Raw genomic sequence first — 21057 nt, 5'->3', positions numbered from 1 at the left:
TCCCTATACAGCAGGATTTCTATCTGTGTTGTCACTGACACAGTGGGGGAGATTTACTACAACTGGAGTACTCAAAATCTGGTGCAGCTGTGCATGATAGCCAATCAGCTTCTAACTTCAGCTTGTTCAGTGAAGCTTCGACGATAAAACCTGGAAGCTGATTGGTTTCTATGCAGAGCTGCACCAGATTTTGCATGCTCTAGTTGGTAAATCTCCCCCCGTGTGTGCTGTGCAGAAGGCAAGAAGGTGGCACACAATGGACGAATAACTTAGTCTCTGGGAAAAGACTTGGGCAGAGTTTTTGCTTATTGATTCTACATATCAGTGAGTTGGTTATAAACCAAAAAATTCATATTTTGCTACTTTTTTGCATCTGAACTGGCAAAGGATACGGTTGTTTTTAGGTGATTTCAGTTGATTTCTTAAGGGTCATTAATTTTCATTTTTCAAACAGGATGCAGTATGAGCAGGATGGATTTTTAAAAAAAGTTTCTCGAACAATGCAAATTTTTAAAACCTTATGCCATTTTCCTTTGGAAAATTCTATTCATATTAAAATCAAATGTTAAAAGCAAACAACATTTTTAAGTACTTTTGAACAACATTTGTTAAGTCTCTGCTGACATTATCAAATGAAATGATTTTTCATACAATCGTTTGTTTAAAAATCTTCCGTTGTATGGCCAGGTTAAGTAGCATTATGCTTCTAAACATTTCTCCTTCAAACTGATTTTTATTTACAGTATTGCTTTAAGCTGTACTTTTCAGGATTACAGTTTGGGTGTACAAATACATTTTATGCCAGAAAACAAAGGCCATTAGATTACAGGTAGAAATGCAGATTTTTTTCCAGGAAACACCTATAACACTTTTACATGCAAGATATTACTGATGAAATAAGCACGTGCCAGACACACACTGCTTGTTCTTATCTTATCATGAACTATGTTAAAGGTATCTTTGCAGCATGCTTTGTTATCTGTCCAGTAGTAGGATTGAAGTATGCTACTTTTCATTTTGAGTAAGGCTCAGTTCACACTTGTGCAATGCGGGAAACCCTGAGAATCCAGTACGGGTTCCCGCATCTCACCTGAAACGCTGGCGGTCCACACTGCCCTCTTCGAACCACTGCGGATGACAATACAAAGTTAATGACACCCCCAGATCGGTTCTCAGATCGCAGTGCGAACTGTAAATTCGGACAGGAATCGGATCGCATGGGTGTGATCACCCATGCGATCCGATTCCAGTGAGGACCAAAAAAGGGTCCTGCACCATTTTGGGCCGAATATGATGCAAATTCAGCCATACAATCTGTATGGCTGAATTCGCATCGCACAGACATCGCATGTGATCTGCACTGCAGAGCGAATCACATGCGATTTCTGACATGGCTATAGTGTGAACCGAGCCTAAACAAACAACAGTATCACTCTTTATTGTTCTTAGCATAAGCTTTTATTTTATCTTATTTGAAAATGATTGCTATTGGTATACATATCTCAAGACATTTTATTTTTATTTTGGTTTTGCAGCATAGGTTGCAGCTTTTAAAGATAAACATGTATTGAGTTTTGGATAAAGTAGGGAAGGACTAGTGCCTCTACCAGGTTTTTATTGCTGTTTATGTTTTCAATAGGGACAATATTCCTTACTTCCTGTCCTAATAAAAGGTGATGAGAATGCTGATCAATGAGGACATAGACAAAAGCAAAAAACACATTTAGTGGGCTGAGGAGTTTTTACAACTTCTGAAATTATTTTATTACAGCCCTTGCCTTTCTCTACGGGTGGTATCTGCACTCCCCATTTCTTGTATGGGGTCAAAGGGACAGGAAATAAGTGAAAAAACTCCCCAGTGGGCATCACAGACACAAACAAACTTGAAAGAATTTTTAAGAGCCCATATACACTTCAACATGTTACATGCAATTCAGTTTTACTGGCACTCCAACTTACTAAGACCACGCATGGTAGGGTCATGTCTAATTTTTGGCATGTCAGGGTGCACTGATGGTCCATTAATTCAAATGAGCTGCCTTAACTCAACACCCAATAACATACGGCATATTCTACATTAGTGCACCAAAAAAAAGTAAATGGGCCTCTCCCTCCCTGGTTAAAGTAAATAAAAAAACGTTTGTATTTACTACAAAAAATTAAGTTGGGTTTAGTTGCCTTCAGGAGCTTAGAACCCTGGCAAACGATAAGTGTTAGGTCATCCCCATCATAATTCTGCCCCGCACCAACATGCCTTCATTTTGTGAACAGGCAGCACGTAAGGTCAATAGCACAGATGGGCAGAATCTGTGTCCCTCAATGGACTTCAACACAAAGATTTTACAGTAAGTACAAAAATCGTATTTTATTTGTCGTCTATTAGAGGCAAAGCACTTTTACAAGTTCTTAAACAGTCATGACATGCAAAAGCAGTCCAACTGAGGGGTGCACTAAAACCACAAAGAGATTCAACAAAGCATAGATCATACTACAAAGGTATTTCAAGGAATCAATGCCTGAAATTAGGCTAGATGAACAAGGGTCATGGAGAAAACTGCCATACAACCAAGGAGAGGGCACCTAGGAGAGGTGAACAAGGGTCATGGAGGAAACCGCCATACAACCAAGGAGAGGGCACCTAGGATTAACCTAGTGCTTCCAACTAGCACAGAGAAACATAACAAAGGAGGAGAAAGTGCTACCAGAAAGAGCCATGGGTCCTAATCAGCAAAGGAAGACCAACCAGCCATTTACTAAAAATAAACTGGTGGAACAGCACACCACTTGAGCAGAAGAAAAAACTAGATCACCAACAAGGTACTCAACAAAGCATAATATTTACTGTGCCAAGCCCCAGAGTAAAAACAGACATGCTACGGTTGTTTTACTAAAGGCAAATAGACTATTCTCTTTCCAAGGGAATTATTTCAAAAATTTAGTGAATGAAGTGAAAACTTCTGCCAACTTCCATCATCCAATCATGTGCAAGCAAAAGTAATTGAATGTATTCTTTGCAAAGCAAAATTTCACCACATTCCCTAAGTCCTAGGAAAAATGTCCTTGCAAAGTGAACAGAATATTTGCTTTTAGTAAATAAACCATACTATGTCTAATAATGAAAGCCATTTAAACAACTGAAGGAAAGGCTAAAGCCTAGCATAAGTATAGGCAGGTAGAACTGTGTTTGGTTTTAGCAAGGGAGACAGGCTGCCCAGGCTGGGAAAAGGTTAAATCTGTTTCTGCAATTTCCTGGTCTTTCTGGGCTCTGCCTCTCCCTCATGCTATAAATAAAAGGGTGCTGTAACGCAAGAGGCACCCCCGCATGCACGTGCACGGGCACAGATGACCCTGCTTACATACCTTTCTCTTGACTTCAGGGATAAGAAGTCAGACAGATATAACATGTCCATTAAAAACACCAACCGGCCAACAGTTGTAAGTAAACTTGAAAGTTCTTGAAAGAAAAAATCCTTAATCCTTTGCGGAGGAGTGTATCCACATTTGTGGCCTCACAGAGGTGGACCTTCTTCATCAGTGAGGAGATATATGTGCGTACCTGTGTTTGTGCTGGGAGGGAGCCCAATACCACATGGAGAATGAGCTGTCATCAACAGCTCTGGGTCACATGATCACAATGATCACTAACTGTATAACCCTCCCCTATAGTCTTTCTACTCTTGAATAGATAAAATAATACATTGTATCCTTTTCTCCTTGCTGGAGGAGAAGAATGTAAACATAGAAAAGTCTGTCCAAACCAATAAAATAAGGATAAAATAGTTACATAGATCAGGGTTTGATCTAGGTTAGTGTCAGGGGTGGGACAAGGTCAGGGTCAGGTAGGATTAAAAAAAAAAAAAAAGCTTTCTTTTTTAGTGTCAGTGCTTGTGTTAATGTCAGTGTGTTTAGATTTATTTAGGATAAAATCAATTTCTATAGGGAATTTTATAGGGTTGTTCTTTGGTGGTGGGTCATGGTAACGGCAAGAAATTTACAGCAAATTTTCCTAAAAAGTTTTTTTACTATTTTGGGCTAGTTTTTCCTTGATAATAAATAAAATCAGGAGTTATCTATTACCATTTTCCTACAAATGAAAGCCTGATTTGTTTTGAAAAAAAATATTATTGACCTAGATATACTGTATTAAATTGTTGAAAAGATGTGTACAGTTTTACTAACATGTGCCTAAGTACCAAAACTGGGTTAAGGTGTCAAGATTTGTTTTGACTTTCATCAGGGGTTAAAGGAGAAGTATGGACTTGGTAAAAAAAAAAAAAAACATCCATATTTAGCTCAATGCTGCAGCAGTGGTCCTACACCAGAACTAAGGTTCTCGGTCCTCTTGGAATAGAGAGCAGTGACTGTCACTCACCGCTCTCTGCTCTGTCCCTCCAGAGCTCACTGGATCACTGGGCTGGAGAGGTGGCAGGTCTAGTTAGCTGTAGTTAGCTGTATTAAATTGTTGAAAAGATGTGTACAGTTTTACTAACATGTGCCTAAGTACCAAAACTGGGTTAAGGTGTCAAGATTTGTTTTGACTTTCATCAGGGGTTAAAGGAGAAGTATGGACTTGGTAAAAAAAAAAAAAAAACATCCATATTTAGCTCAATGCTGCAGCAGTGGTCCTACACCAGAACTAAGGTTCTCGGTCCTCTTGGAATAGAGAGCAGTGACTGTCACTCACCGCTCTCTGCTCTGTCCCTCCAGAGCTCACTGGATCACTGGGCTGGAGAGGTGGCAGGTCTAGTTAGCTGTGGCTCTCAGTCATGGACTGAGAGCCAGAGCCGGCTGTCAATCAAGCAGCCAGGTGGATCCCAACAATATGATTAGGATTCTTCTAGAGCCTGCACTGGCTCTGCTACATCAGCTGACAGCGGGCTTTAGTCTCACTGACCATTGTTACCATACTGTACTTGTCGGTGTTAAATGGTTTGTCTCAGCCCTTGAACTGCTACTTTGTCTGAATAGCTTGGTCTGTTAAAGTAAGTTGAAAAAAATAACAAATTTACTGGCCAGATCGGGTGAAAATAAAAAAGAGCTTACAAAAAGAAAACAAATGCAGCCACCATATCTAGGAATTCATTGATTCATTTTTTTAGAGGAAGGCGTAATACCACTTTAAATAGTCCTAACCCTGAACCTTTCTAAAGGAAAGGGTAGGCTTTATAAAAGGGTAGGCAGGGATGAGAATATATCATTGCACAAATTGGCATACAAGAACTTTAGAATAGAATAATACAGTTTCAAGAACAATTTCTCAGTTTAGCATTGCAAGAGGGATAGCCAGAGTGGCAATAGATTTAAAAAAAGACTTTAGCAGTTGCACAAGTAAAAGTTTTAGTTCTTGGGGTCCCTTTCAAAATCCATAGCAAACTCCTATCATGCAGCCTGCATAGCTATGGAAGAGTGTGGGGATCACCCCTGACTCCTGGACCATACTAGGCTACATGCTATGTAGAAAAAACAGAATGGGCCCCCCCCTCAAAATCACAACACGAACAGGAATGAAAATGGTTATTGTAAGAAAAGTAGGGGAAGATTAGAACTATCTTCGGAGTCCTTTTTTATTTTTGTATTTTGTTCTCCCTGGTAAAATTATTGTCAGCAGGAAAGAAAATGAGGAAACATCTCTTTAGTAGAGCTCTGGACAGCATAAAAACCCAGCAGGGGTTCAAATCCGTTTCTATTCTATTCTATTCTATCCAAAACTAAAAAAAAAGTTTTGGTGTGATTAAAAAAATATATTTTCACATGACATACTGTATTTATCGGCGTATAACACAGACTTTTTTACCCCTTAAAATCAGGGGAAAATCGCAGGTGCGTGTTATACGCTGATCCCCGCTGTCCCTGAGGGGAAAAGGAGCGCCACCGGCATAGACCGAGCCGAGCCAAGTGTACTGTGTACTCGGCTAGGCTCGGCTCCGCTCACAGTCACGCCCAGTCCCTCCTCCTAGCATTTACGTCCCACTATTGGACCGGTGTTGTCTCCATCATGGGAGCCGGGCCAAGGGGCAGGACTGGGTGGGACTGCGAGAGGAGCCGAGTACAGCCAAGTACACAGAACATCCGGCTCTATCTCTGCGGCAACATATAAAAACGTCTGGCTGTAGATGGACACTTGGGACAGGCTGGCTGCAGATGGACACTTGGGACAGGCTGCACATGGACACTGATCATTCTGCAATGATGGGCAAGGTTGCAAATGAACACTGATAAGGTTTCATTGATGGGCATTTAAAATGTACGTTTTTTTCCTTAAACTTCCCTCCTAAAAGTTTTTTTCCTTAAACTTCCCTCCTAAACTTGGGGTGCGTGTTATACGCTGGCGCGTGTTATACACCGATAAATACGGTATTCACTTTGATAAAACTGTTGTACTGTTGCCATTTAATTGCTTTAATTTTAATGTCTTTACTTGATAGATTTTTCAGTTGCAATTAAGTAGATTGTACATAATGGTAAACTGCAACAGTTTTCTGTAAGCCTGTTTTTGGAGCTGTGACAGGTCAAAATGATGACTTGAACAAACCTTTTACTGTCAAACTGCTATCAAACACAGAGCAATAACATACTCACCTAATATAGTGATATATAAACAATTCAATAACCATCTCTACTCAACTATGTTATATCTGTTCTTGGGGACAATGTTTGGATGCTCCACTCTCACACCCAAAATCAAGATACAAAAATACAAAATAGCTTTCCTGGCTTGCTGCCAAACTGGCTACTGTTTGTATATATGAACAGGGACTGTATGCAATCAAAGACATTGATGGAAAAGCATTTGACCCTCTACATAAGGTGGCTAGTTGTCTGGACCCAGTTCTGAACCTGCTGCTTCTGGCAGTGACTCTTCTTACTGAGCCACCTGAGATGCTGGACAATTCCCTGTCTGATCTCTTAGGACAATCTTGCCTTCTGTATTGTTTCTGGTGAAACTTGAACCCTTTGTTTCTCCCATGAATTTTGTGATTTAAGCCATGCCTCTGCACTTCCTGTTTGCCAGATGACTGTGCTCTCTCCAGCCAATATCTTGTTGTTACCACTCCTGCTGCCGTCCGTATCTTTGCTACCGCTTGTTACCAACCTTTGGCTTGTTTACTGACTACACTTCTACTTGATTCCTACCTGCTATATCTGCTACTGGACCCCAGCTTGCAAAGCTCCTGGTGGGGCAATACTGAGGACTGCAACCTGGTACTAACACACAGCAAAACCCATCTCCACCATCAGGAGCTCTGGTGAATTTTTGATAGTGGTTAGACCCTGCGCCTGGGGTGAGCCTGAATCATCTGCCAGGGTGACCTGTTTGTATACCTATCCTGCTGGTCGGTGGGAGCCTCTCTACTGCTATAGCTACTGGTCTCAGAGCCTGACCCCCTACCTTGACACTTGTCAGATGTTCTAGCCCTGTCTCATGCTATTCAACTCTACAATTAAAAAAAAAAACTTTTGGCTGGAGTTCCGCTTTTAAATTATAATAATGTTCTTGTTTTATTACGTAATTCCATCAGATACATGCTTATTATGTTTGCAAAACTAAAAAATTATAATTGTCATTATATGAGAAAAAAAATAGTTTAGGCTCTTTGTTGAGATACAGTGTCATAAGACCATTGTACATAAGTCTGTAAATATGAATATTCTCTTTTTGTAAATACATTGTGCAATCACTTCAAAGGAATGTCACTTACATAGACTTTGAATACATGTTTTAGCATTCAGACACATGAAAGCGGCATTTCTCCAGTCTCAGCCTATTGTACACCATATGGTTAGAGACGAGCAGATGGGTTGAGCTACATAGCAAAAAAAAAAAGAAGAATTTCCACATTGTGCTGATGACCCAATTGACCAACATGAACAGGAGTTCCCTGGTGACCTGACTTCACACATCTTAAAAGTAACTGATGTCTGTATTCTCTGCTCAAGGGGCAATCGTCGCTAAATAGGAAAGTGTGTATAATCCTTACGTGTTTGCAAGATTAATTGGGATAAACTAAGGTGTTAATGAGATATATTTTTAAAACACACAGTTTATTAACAGATTTGCTCTGATATTATAAAGTATGATACCATTGTGAAATTGTGAACTTTGTGAACAGGCATGGACACATCAATCAAACTTTATATATGTTATAATAGGTGCATATTGTGCTAGCACTACAAGTATATAATATGGAGGCATATATAAAACTTGCAAATGTCAGTATCAGATCGATCGATCTATCAGAAAACAATAGATCATCTTGTGATATGTGGAATGTATATAGTGATACAGAATAGTGCCCATTCCCCACTAGAAAATGTTTAATTAAAGTGTTTGTCAGTCCACTCAAAGGTTCTATTTTAATTATAGCTGAAGCCTGGCAGGCTGAGTCAGCCACTGGCCTCTTACATGTCTAGGATACTTCAACAGTGAGATTTCCCTACTATAATGATAATGTGTCTTGATGATCAACATAGAAAGCCATTTCTCTCCCTAAACAAGTTCAGGTAGGTATTTTGTAGTCCAAATGAGTAGTGAGCACCTAAGGGTGACAACACTGTTCCTCTATAGGTAAAGTACTCACTGTCATTCCATAGCAGGAAATGTGTTATTGGCAGGATCACCGGGCAAGAAACAGGAAAAAAACTGAAAGTAAGGGCGTCCATGATATCTAAGGACTGGTAAGCTGCAATATGTTACATTCTTGAGTTTAGAGAACCATTCTTGAGCTCTTGAGTGTAGATACATTTCAACCCATTCCCTCCATTAATAGCAAATTATCTCTGATGTATCTTGCTTTTGGAAAGTTTAAATACTGTACACATTCATATTGCATAACTTTTATGGACAATGAAAATGTATTTAAACCCTAAAACAAAAATGTAATACATTGCAGATTACCTGTCCTTAGATTGGTGACTGCAGAGGTTATTTGTTCGGGCTTTTATTTTTATATTTTCACCTGAGGATCCCACCAGTAATACATTTCCTGTTCTAGGCTGACAAATGTACTGTATCTATGGAGAAATATTGTCACACTAGGCTTCTCTCCTGATTTAAAATCAAAATACAAAATTGCAGGGCAGTTTTCTTACTATCTGGATGTTCAGTTTGCTTTGACAGGAAGCTTAGAATGTGCTAATTAATCCCCACGTTGTTGTCTGTAACTGCATTTTAATATGTTTAAATCAATAAATGGATCACTTATTACTACACTATGAAAGCCTTTGTGCTGCTCTTGTTTGCTTTATCAGATGTTCCTGGAGCCCCCACTTCTCTTCTTTCTAGAGAGAAGTGGGAGCAACACTTTTCTATAGATTTCTGTATATACATTTAACTACTTCTGCTAAATAATTGTATGATTAGAAAAAAATAAATAAATAAATAATATTTTTATGTGGTTTGAATGCTAGGATTCTTCTTTCCTGTTTCTTTTCTGCTGATCAACAATTATTTTGTATCCATTCTTTTGAAATGCATTAACTGACCTTTTGTAACTAATTTCATTATATATATATATATATATATATATATATATATATATATATATATATATATATATATATATATATATATATATATAAATATTAATTATACTGCATTTGTCAGTTTGAACTTGGGGGCAAATTGGTACAATGTAAGATAATATGTCTCCTGGAATTCTTATGTAGCTTGATGAAGTTATTCTTTTGTGTGCTGTGGGCAATTGGAAATGAAATCCACATAATAGCCTAGTTTGATTAATCTTGCATTAAGGGACAGCTTTTCTTAGTGGAAAAGGGACACTCAGCGCTGGAGAGCCATCCAAGTCTTTTAATTACACTTTTTAGTAATGAAGCAGTTTGCACCCTGTTTAATTCTTTTGTCACCAATGAGTTAAAATTCATGAGCGTCTATGGCTTTGAATACTTACTCTAGTGCTGCTATTTTCTGCGCCAAGCTAGCCATGACAGCAAAGAGTCGTAGGTCTGTTAGGCCATCTGTTACATAATAGTCCACAATCTCCAGAATCTGGAAGAGTAGAGATGGATAGTGCTGAGATGATGAAGGATTGAGCATCAGCAGATTGCTGTTGAGCGTGGAAGGGGAGATAATAAGCTCTGTCGCAAACACAAGCTGCATTAGCATGGTAAACAAAACAACCTTTAAAACGAAATCATCAGAGTACTAGCAATTATGGAAATAAATTGTGCATGTGTAGCAACGGTTCTGATGTAGGTCAATTCTATCTATCTATTTATTTATCTATCTATTTATCTATCATTTATATATACAGTATCTCATAGCTCCCAACTGTCCCTGATTCCCATGGACTGTCCCTGATTTGGAGCAATGTCCCTCTGTCCCCTCTTTCCCCCTCATTTGTCTTTCATTTTGGTCTGATCCATATAGTTGTATATAAAATGCACTTTTCATCTTTCAAAAAGTATTTCTCAGTGCTAAACCTTTCATCCAATTTCTAAATTGCTGCATTTGTAAATTTTAAAAGCTAATATAAAGGAATAGTAGTGGCAAAAAAGTTCTTGTGGATTTAATTAACCTTTTTTTTGTTATTTCTCCTTTAAGGGGGTGTGGCAGGAGGAGTGTCCTATGCCTACATACGTTTGTTAGTAGGTGTACCTCATTCCCATCTCAAAATGTTGGGAGCTATGGTATCTGTCTGGCCAGTTATCTTTTTACCTTTCTGTCTCTCTATATATTAATCTATTTGAACACAAGATGCATAATAAAACAAAACACGTATTGATTAACTCATATGAGAATTAGCAATTATTAAAAAAACATATGAAGCAAACCAAAGATGTAATATTGATAGATTCACAACGTGCAATTTCATATATATATATATATATATATATATATATATATATATATATATATATATATATATATATATATATATATATATATATATATATATATCATACTGTGTGTATATATATATATATATATATATATATATATACACATATATTCAATATGATTTAAAAATACATGCTATATTCACAACATTCTGAACTGATTTTATTTATTTTTTTAAATGGATAGACATAGTAAGAAAATTATGTCATATAATTCAGAATACATTATTCATTTATTTAGGAAGAGATCTAGTGCTCTAGAGAAGTAGAAAAAAAGAAGGGGAAAATGAAGAAGGAGAAGCCTATGGCCCAGTGAGGCAAGCTAAAACCTTCATGCCTCTATAGTAAACCAGGGGATAGTGCAAATGATGAAAGCTGTGCACCTGCCTGTCACTTCACAAAGTAAAATGTACTTGTAGGCAGTTGGTGTCATTATAAACACTGGCAATGCAAGTGGGGTGGCTTCTCTATGCCTTTTGCAATATTTACCAATGTATGGAGAGAAAGGGGTAGGGGAGGGGGGCAAAACTGCCACCTTGCTCAGTCCCATTCTAGTTTAATCCATCACTTTCTAGTTACCCAAAAATAATACATCTTGTTCCTTATATATTTTTTCCTTAAATATTTTATTAATTACAGTTTTTTTTCTATTGCGCTGACAATTTACACAGCACTTTACATACTGTATATTGTACATTCACATCTGTCCCTGCCCTCAAGGAGCTTACAATCTAAGGGCCTTATCCCACGTGCATACATACACATAGTGGGGCCAGTAAAACAAAGAAGCCAATTAACCTACCAGAATGTTTTTGGAGTGTGTGAGGAAAGCAGACTACCTGGAGGAAACCCAAGCAAGCACAAGAAAAACAATGGAAGTGGCTTGAGTGGGATTAGAACCAAAAATCCTAGCGCTAATCACCAAGAAACTGCGTGCATTTTATATCCTCTCTTTTCCAAAATTTGATGACTGTATTTCATATGCAGAGATTGAGCTTCTCCCTCTAGCGTCTGCCTTTGCTAACAGGGATTTGACACATCAATTAGATATACAGGACCAGCTACCAGAAAGCCTGTTATGACTTTTTCCAATTGTTGCACTGCATATCATTTCAGCTTCTTTTTCACATAGTACTATTTTTCACATGCAAATTCTTCATCGAAATGTTTTTCTTCCAAGATTTTAATCATAGCATTGCGGATTTTTGAGCTAATAACACTATAAATTATCTGAAGTTTGAGCTTCATTTTTCACACCTCTTTGTATGTCATTGGTATCCCTTTGTGTAAGTCAGGCCATATATTATGCAGTTTTCTTTCCTTTAACCATGGGTTGAAGGAAACAAAATTGCTAGATTCCCCCATCAACACAATCAGTGTTAAAGTGTTACTAAACCTAAAAAGTTTTTTCCTTAATGCGTTGTTTGCATTAAGGTAAAAAATGTTTTCAGTTTTTCTGTGCCCCCCTTCCCCTGTGTGAAGGGGAAGAGAGGGGAAATGAGATCAGCGCTGTGCACGGCTATTCCCCCCTCTTTTCCTCTTTACACAGCATTCAGGCAGCAGGTGCCATTGGCTCTTGCTGCTGTCAACCAGATGCAGTGGAGAGGAAGTGGTGGACAGGCCTAAGTACTGCTGTGTAAGTCTATGGAGCGCGGCTCCATAGGCACACAGATCGGGAGCGTGGGGACTATTTCTCCCCATAGCCAGTGGCTGGCTATGGTAGTCCCTAAGAAGGAAAGAAAAAGACAAGATCGCCGCCGGGGACCCCAGAATAGGAGGATCGGGGCCACTCTGTGCAATACCACCATGCAGAGCAGGTAAGTATAACATGTTTGTCATTTTAATAAAAACATTTTTTTTTTACTTTAGTAACACTTTAAGGGGGGAATCCCTCCTGCTGCACGAATGTATTCTGCTGGGGGGAGGTTTCTCAGCCATCAGAATACAATGATCACTGCTGGTGGATATAGCCGCCAGCAGTAATCAAATAAAATCAAATGAAAAAACTTGATGGGTTGGTTGGAGTGAAGTCAATTGATGGTCCATCGACTCAGTACATCCTGCCCATTTGCTGCTTAACTGGCTAAATTTTGATCCATCTACGGCCAGCTTAAGGGACAGAATTTATTACATTACTTACAGCATTTACTGCCTGACTGATTGCACAAGAAGGGTTTTGAAACTGGGAGTGATGGCCTTTATCAGGAGAACACTGACTATCTCAGAGAAGCATTTAAGCATTTGTATCTTGGTGATTCTTTTAGGATGACTTCCGAAATGATTCTGAATCATTAGTACTAATGATACTTAAGGTTCTATCCCAAAGTAGAAGGTTGTTGTTCCTAGAAGAATTTTTCAGAACAAGGCTTAGCAAGCAGGCCTAGTTACTATTGACCCTGAAAGCAGCATGTACTGTTGGCCAGAATAATAAAATATTATTTCTTCTTATTCGCTATGGGTACTAGTATTGTTTTAAAGTGTATGCCATGGCAAAATTTAAAAAGACATATGCAGTATACCTCTGCAATACATGCACACTTCCCCATATTGTGTCCCTTTAAAGAGGCTGCAAGTCCAGTAAAATCCCTGTTGATCCTGCATGCTGGTAGTGAGTGCAGCCTCTGATGAATTGTAATGCCAATCAGTGTTGTCACTGCCTGCCTAAATTTTTCTCTGAATAGCTCCCCTTTTAAGTTGTGGAGTGGGGGGGGGGTGGCATTATCTAGTCCAGCAGTGGAGAGCTCAGTCATGGTTAACAATACTGCTTGGGATATCAGTACACAGATGCAGAGTTGTCAGCCCACAAGAGGACATCAGGATAGGGTGACCAGGTGTCCCGGCTTCCGGGGACAGTCCCTGGACTGAGGACACTGTCCCCGGACCAAGTCTGTCCCTGAATTTGTGTTGCAGTGGTGTAGCGTGGGGGGGGCAGGCAGTACTCTCGCCCCTGGTGCAACATTTAGGGGTGTACGTAAATATTACTGTGCCCCCCCAAGTGTGCTGTGTTGCGGCCATGTGCAGCATGCCTCCCCCAGCCCCCTACACCTCTGATGAGGCATGTCCCAACTCTCGGACATTGCTCTGCAGCACCTCCCTCCCCCCTGCCCAGGGACTCCTGTGGTCCAGCCTGTCCCCCATAATCCCTCTGGTGCAGAGGGGGGTACAGAGCGTATGGTGGTTGATAAGAGTTTACCGTATTTCTGTTAGATCTCCAGGTTTTATACTTGCAGAACTTTATTAGACAAAACATGGGGAAATGTGAGGTAGATGTAGGTTCTAAGGCCTTAACCACATGGATGCCAGTTTGTTTACTACATCTTCCCCGAGCTGCGTGCAGGCAGCCTATGAATGTAATTGCAGATGCATCAGCTGCATGGACACATGCATTCAACAGACGTAGAGGAGCAGGTCAGCAGCCCTGAACACACATTGCATTCAGGACTGCAGACCCCCTCCTGCGTGCTTGTCAGATGTTGACAGGTGCCTGTTTCTGTGCAGCTGCTGCATCTGTATTCACTTCCAGAAGCTCCCTGCATGCAGCTCAGGGCAGATGAAGGCGCATAAACAAAGACCTCCTTCATGAAGTATGGGTGCCAGTCCCTGTGTGAATGAGACCTAACTCTTCCCTGTGGTATGCAAAAAATAATAAATAAAAAGAAATTCCTTCTCTAACTTATTCAGTAATTGAGTACAAAGTACATGGTACAGTATCCTATAGCAGAGAACCAGGTTTCAATATACAGATGTAAAAGAGAAATTCTGATTGAAGTAAAAGGACTGAGCCGGCAACTCTGAAATTCTGATTGCTTTAGGTTTCTGAACTTTGTTGCTCTTTACCTCATTAAATAAGCCTCTCTCTATGGCACACAAACTATGGTACAAGGCACATATCCTAAATAAGTTTGTCAACTTACATCTATAAGTACCTAAATGACACCTGTTACTATGGTAAAATGAAAGTTGCCTTTGCTGGCATTCTACTGGAAATTCTAATTGCATTTGACTTCATTGACCAGGAACAAATATGCAGGAAAACAAAATTAGAAATCTAGATCTTTAAACTTGTTCCAGGTCAATGACTCACATGTATTGAAGCCAGAGGAAAAGTATGACATGCAGGCAACCGGCAGTTGCAGAGATTGCTCAACAGTTGCAACCTATGTATTTCTCTTATTACACAACAATCTTATCTACGTACCCATGGTATGAAACAGCATTTGTTTGAGAAATCTACTCAAGCCAAAAAACCTGACAGTATCTCTATGAGCAACCACTATTGTGTAATGTTTTTTTTTTTTTTTTTTTATCCACTTCAGTGAAAGTTTTCCGAGAGACATTATTTCAACTTTATGTGTCAAACTTTATCTCTTCTCCTTTTTCACATCATTGTGGATTGTTTCCGTCACATCTTTATTATTTTTCCCTTCTAGGATATTCTTAAATAATTTTAACAACCGACAACAAAACGCCTTCTATAATTATAAACCCTATTATTATCTTAATCTCTCTCAGTCCCTCTTATTTCCCCCCGCCCCCCCCCCCTCCCCCTCCCCTATGTCTGGTCCGTTCCTTTATGTTGTTTATTTATCCACTTGGCTCTGCACCTATTCTTTCTTTTATCCTATCTAAATAAATATCCGAGACTTTGTAGTTTTTCCAACTTTCCCATCTACTATTATCCCCTTTCTCTCCTCCTTCCATTTTGTAGTGATAATCTATTTCCTTTAGCCAGTTTCTAATGTCTGGTTTTCCACTTTTTAGCCAATTCTTGGGAATTAAGGCCTTGGCCGCATTCAGGAGGTTAGGTATTATTGATTTTCTATATTGTTTCTTAGGTTTATTGTAGATATGGAAGAGGCAAGTCCAAATATTTTGTTCTATTTCTTCTCCAGTTATTTCTTTTATGTTATTTAACACTTCCTTCCAGTACTCCATTATTATTGGGCATTCCCACCATATGTGTGTGATCGTTGCTATTTGGCCACATTTTCTCCAACACAAGGAGGTTCTATCTTGATGGAATCTGTGTATTCTTACTGGGGTCATATACCATCTTGATACTAGTTTATAATTCATTTCTATAGTCTTCATGTCCCAAGCCTTATTATATCCCATTTCTATCATTTTTTCCACTTTTTGGTTATCTATTTTTAAATTCATTTCTTTTTCCCATTGATTTATATATTCTGGTCTTTGTGCTTCCAAATCTGTCAGTATACTATAAATTTTTGATGTTCCGTTTTTTAATGGTGTTTCATTGCTACATAGCTTTTCCAGTGCAGTTAATTTTGTTTCATCTCTCAGTGGGTGTGGTATTGTGCTTACTAGGTGCCTTAGTTGAGTATACTTCCATTCATTCATCTTCCATCCATTCCTTTCCTCTATTTCTACTCGTGTTCTTATTTTACCATTTCTAGTGATATCTTTCAGTTGTGGGTTACCTATTCCTTGGATTTCAAATATTTCCCTCCCAGGGGTGAAGAGATTCGATCCTGTGAGTGCTAATAGTGGTGAATTATATTTCCATTCATTCTTTAAGTGGATGGTGTCCCAAATTTTAAATACATTTTTTGTTATTTCGTGCGTGTCGGTGTCCAATATTCTATATTTCCGTGGAATCCAAATATTCTTATGTAGTGTGGCTCCACTTATTGTGTTTTCCATTTCCACCCATTTTTTTTCATTTTTCTCATTTGTCCACTCTAACATTCGTGTTAAAACTATGGCTTTATAGTACCTACTTATATCTGGAGCGGCAAGACCTCCATGCTCCTTTTTCCTTGTGATCAGCGTGTAATTAATTCTTGGTTTTTTATTAAGCCATATGTATTTTAGCAGGATTGTTTTAATTATTTTAAAAAAGCTCTGCGGGATTTTTACTGGTAACATCTGTAATCTGTAGTTTATTTTAGGTAATATCGTCATCTTAAACATATTTATTCTTCCAATCCATGAAAGTGGCTGTATTCTTAACTTTTTCATTTCTTCTTTGACCTCATTGATCAGTGGAATAAAGTTTGCCTGATAAATTTTTTCGACTCTAGGAGTTATTTTAATTCCAAGGTAATTTAGTTCTTTTACCCAAGTGAATGGGAATTCTTTTTGTAAAAACTGAACTTCCTTTTTCTCTAGACCTATGTTTAATATTTCCGTTTTTATTGGATTAATTTTGAAGTTTGACAGTTCTCCGTATTTTTTAATTTCTTTCAGTATGTTTGGGAGTGACACTCTTGGGTTGGATACGTACATCAAGATGTCGTCCGCGTAAGCAGCGATCTTATGCTCTTTTCCTCCTAGTTTCGCTCCTTCTACCTCTTTGTAATTGCGGAGTGTTGCTAATAGTGGTTCTAAAGCCAATACATATAATAGTGGAGACAATGGACAGCCTTGCCGTGTTCCATTCTGCATCTTAATTTTTGGAGAGAGTCTACCGTTTACTTTTACGACTGCTGTCGGGCCATTATACAAATTTGTTATCCACTTCATCATTTTTGTCCCGATACCCAAATGCCGCAATGTATCCATCATGAAACCCCAGTCTACCCTGTCAAATGCTTTTTCTGCTCAACAGTTGCAACCTATGTATTTCTCTTATTACAAATTTCTTTTAACAGCAGGAAAAAATAACCAAGAAATCAACTTTTCTAATCAGTTTTATTGCTCACTTTGATCGTCACTTCTGCTTTACACTTCCAGCAAGGTTACCTCTCCTTTTCTTGCTAGATAAAATAAAGTTTCACAGTTGCAGAATAATAAACCAGTTTGCACTCACAAGGTAATGCAAGGAAGCACATAAACACATTTACATGACCCTAAAGCTGAACTCCATGCAAACAGCTACACAGTTGAAATGCATAAATGGGAATGTTTTACCTTGTAAAAGATTTCTAGATCTGTACAAATATTCCTGAAATAAACTCTAACTTTTCTCTGCTGCACTTTTTTGCCCCTAAATTAGGACTGGGCAGTGACCGAGCAACTGATGTGGTCATCCCTTGCTCACTTTGCACTCTCCTTCTGTCAGCACATTTGATTATCCCCTAGTTTTGACCCTACTTTTCCCATTGTAAGTGCCGCTGGACAGGGCAATGATAAAAGGCTGATACTAAATCAAATTTCTGTATTTGTTCTGTCTGTATTTAAAGTGGTTGTAAAGGCTAAAGCAGGGAGTTGTTCCTTACACAGCCCCCCTAATACTCACCTGAGCCCCCTCTCAATCAAGTGAACTGCGCAGGAGCCTCAGCTGTTCCAGATCTCTCTCTCATCATCAGCTGAGACACCAGTTTAACGGACAAGTTCACCTTTTTTTTTCTTCTAAATTCCAGCTCCCCTATGTACCAATTTAGCATTAATGTACTTATTTTGCAAAAATAAAACAGCTTTCCATTTATTCTACACACGTCTGCCTCTCTCTCTTCATGGATGTTTAAAAACCCTGCTCCATTACTTCTGCCTTACTTCCCGAACAGACTTTAGGTCATGACACGGGAAGTTGACCAGTTGATCTCTTTAGCACACACCCTGCATCATCTATCCTCAGCTGGTCAACTCCTTCCTGTGTCAAGACCTAAAGTCTGTTCAGGAAGTAAGGCAGAAGTAATGGAGCAGAGTTTTTAAACATCCACGAAGAGAGTGAGATAAGCATTTGTAGAATAAATAGAAAGCTGTTTTATTTTTGCAAAATAAGTACATTAATGTATATTTGTACATAGGGGAGCTGGAATTTAGAAAAAAAAGGTGAACTTATCCTTTAAACTGTTGTCACCAGGACAGAAAGTGAGGGGAAATATTTCTCACAGACCTGTTAAATCTACATTTGGAAAAACTGGCTTATGGTTACAAATTGTTTCCATAACAACTGACTAACAGTCATTCTTTCAGTTTGAGAGACCCTCTTTTACTTGTTTACTGTAGCTATAGAGACAATATCCTATTCAAACTGTCAATTGAACACAACAATCTTATCTACGTACCCATGGTATGAAACAGCATTTGTTTGAGAAATCTACTCAAGCCAAAAAACCTGACAGTATCTCTATGAGCAACCACTATTGTGTAATGTTATGTCTGATTAATATAAAAAAATCATATTTAACAAACGCAACACATTCCGCCCTAGATTTTTTTTTACTTTCAGACTCCATACAGAAATTCACTTTCTTACTAAGAAAACTCATTCTAAACATTCATTTTCCTTGAATGCAACACCTTCCATTTCTGTCATTGAGAAGGTGTTTCAGTCTTTAACTAAAAAGTTCATTTGAAAGTCCATTCTAAAGTTCTTTAGAACCAAGTCCAGGCTTATAATACATCAAAGGCCTTGCTCTCCACAGCTCTTGCGGCCTTCCGTCATTCTGTCCATCGTGTAACCACTTTTCTCTGGTCTTCCTATAGATCAAATCGGAGACAACCTGCAGAGTGGAAAACAAAGCGGATTATCTGTTCCTTATAATAATACATAAACAGTAGATCCAGGCCCTTCAGCTAAAATCTCTCCTCTAAATGGCTTCTTGCCTGGATATCTGACTAACACTTTGCCCCCTGCCTGTACCCACTTCTGACCCTCCCAAAGAACATCAATAGGGAGGAGAGGAAATATACTGATATTTCCCAGAAGATCACTGCTGTTTATTTTTGGAAGGTTTGATGTTATGTAGCCTCACTTTCCACTTTTGCTGAGAAGTATCCACTTACCAGTCAGAGTCCCAGCCACTGTCTTCAAGCTCATATGCCAATGCAAATATAACTTCAAACCTTCCTGCCAGATTCCCTCTCATTCCTAGATAGGCTTCAGCTTCAGATACGTCACTCGGTTTCTATCTCATGGGAAGCAGTAACATGGCATCTGTTAAGCCCTGTTCTTTCAAGAACCTTACATAAATACTGCACTCCAGCTGTGGAATCTGTGCCCCAGCCCCTACCATCCTCTCATATGGTGTGCTTTTGGCTATTGGCCTAGAATTTAACAACGTGACTTTCTGTGTGAGGACCCGATCCCACCCCCTTAGTGTATGTGTGGGTGTAAGTTTGCATATCTGGTCCTTCAATAGCCCGTTGTATCTTTCAATCAAACCAGCTGCCTGTGGATAGTATGGGATGTGGCACAACCAGTACACTCCAGAATCTTCGGCCCACTGCTGTACTGTTGATCTAGTGAAATGTGAGCCGTTATCACTTTGGACTTGTTTGGGAAAACCATAAGCAACGACAAGTTTCCGGAGCAGTTGAAGCATTGTGGCTTGATCTGCGCATTTGCAAGGATGAACAAGCATAAGTCCTGAATAGGTGTCCACAGCAGTGCAAAAATATCTAAGTCCATTGTTTCCCCGGGGAAGGGGGCCGATGAAGTCAATCTGCCATATCTCTGCAGGCCTCTCACCCCTCTTAATCGACCCAGTGGAGTACTTTTGCAATGGCCATTGTTGCACTTCTCCGCACACTGTACAGTACCCTATTACAGTCTTTATCATGTCCATGGATATAGGCAATCCTCTCTACTGTGCCCATTCAGATGTTGCTTTCTGCCCCAAATGTCCAGATTGCTTGTGGGCAAAGTTGGCCAAGTTCATCAAAACAGAATCAATTGGCACAACTGCCTTCACTTTGGTGATTTCATCTGCAACTCTGTTATAGTTCTCAAAGTCTGGGACTAGGGGCACGTGTGCATCAACATGGCTCACTTTTATGGTGCAGGAGTGAGCTTCCTTCTAGATGTAGTCCCAGACTTCCTTGCTTCCCCACACCATCTTTCCATGAATCATCCATTCATTGGACTTCCACGTGGGCATCCAAGTTGTCAGTCCTTTAAAAACTGCCCAGCTGTCAGTGTAGATAGTGACATGGGAAGAAGGATCCTCCTGAAGAGTCATCACTACAGCTTTCAACTCTGCATACTGATTGGACCCTCCAATTCCAGTCTCATGCAGGACTGTGTCGCTACTTGGGTTGTAGGCTGCTGCTGTCCATTTACGCCCAGACGAGGCGACTATGGCTGAACCATCAGTGAACCACGCTGACTCCTTCATGTCTTCTGACAGAGACTCAAAGGGTGTAGCCTCTTGAATGGGGGTTGACTGCAGTACAGGATTTTCTCCTTCTGGCTGGGTGCTGGTAAATGTAACAAGCCCTGCCAAGTGTTTTGAAATGTCTCTAACATCCCCAGCTGCAATACCCCCTCTTTCTTGAAGGTACCACTTCCAT

The 21057-nt window shown here is 39.4% G+C and overlaps 1 protein-coding gene across 1 annotated transcript in view; it reads right to left on the bottom strand.

The window, feature by feature from the left end:
• Nucleotides 1–21057, bottom strand: part of LOC141133959 (uncharacterized) — a 246099-nt gene that overhangs the window by 75463 nt on the left and 149579 nt on the right. The window contains exon 9 of the mRNA XM_073623565.1: nt 9909–10138. Within this exon, the coding sequence (XP_073479666.1) occupies nt 9909–10138 (230 nt within the window). The remainder of the gene's footprint in view (nt 1–9908; nt 10139–21057) is intronic.

The sequence above is a fragment of the Aquarana catesbeiana genome, linkage group LG03 (assembly GCF_042186555.1).
Source record: "Aquarana catesbeiana isolate 2022-GZ linkage group LG03, ASM4218655v1, whole genome shotgun sequence".
NCBI classification, from domain to species: Eukaryota; Metazoa; Chordata; class Amphibia; order Anura; family Ranidae; genus Aquarana; species Aquarana catesbeiana.
This window is presented reverse-complemented; position numbering and strand designations above follow the sequence as displayed.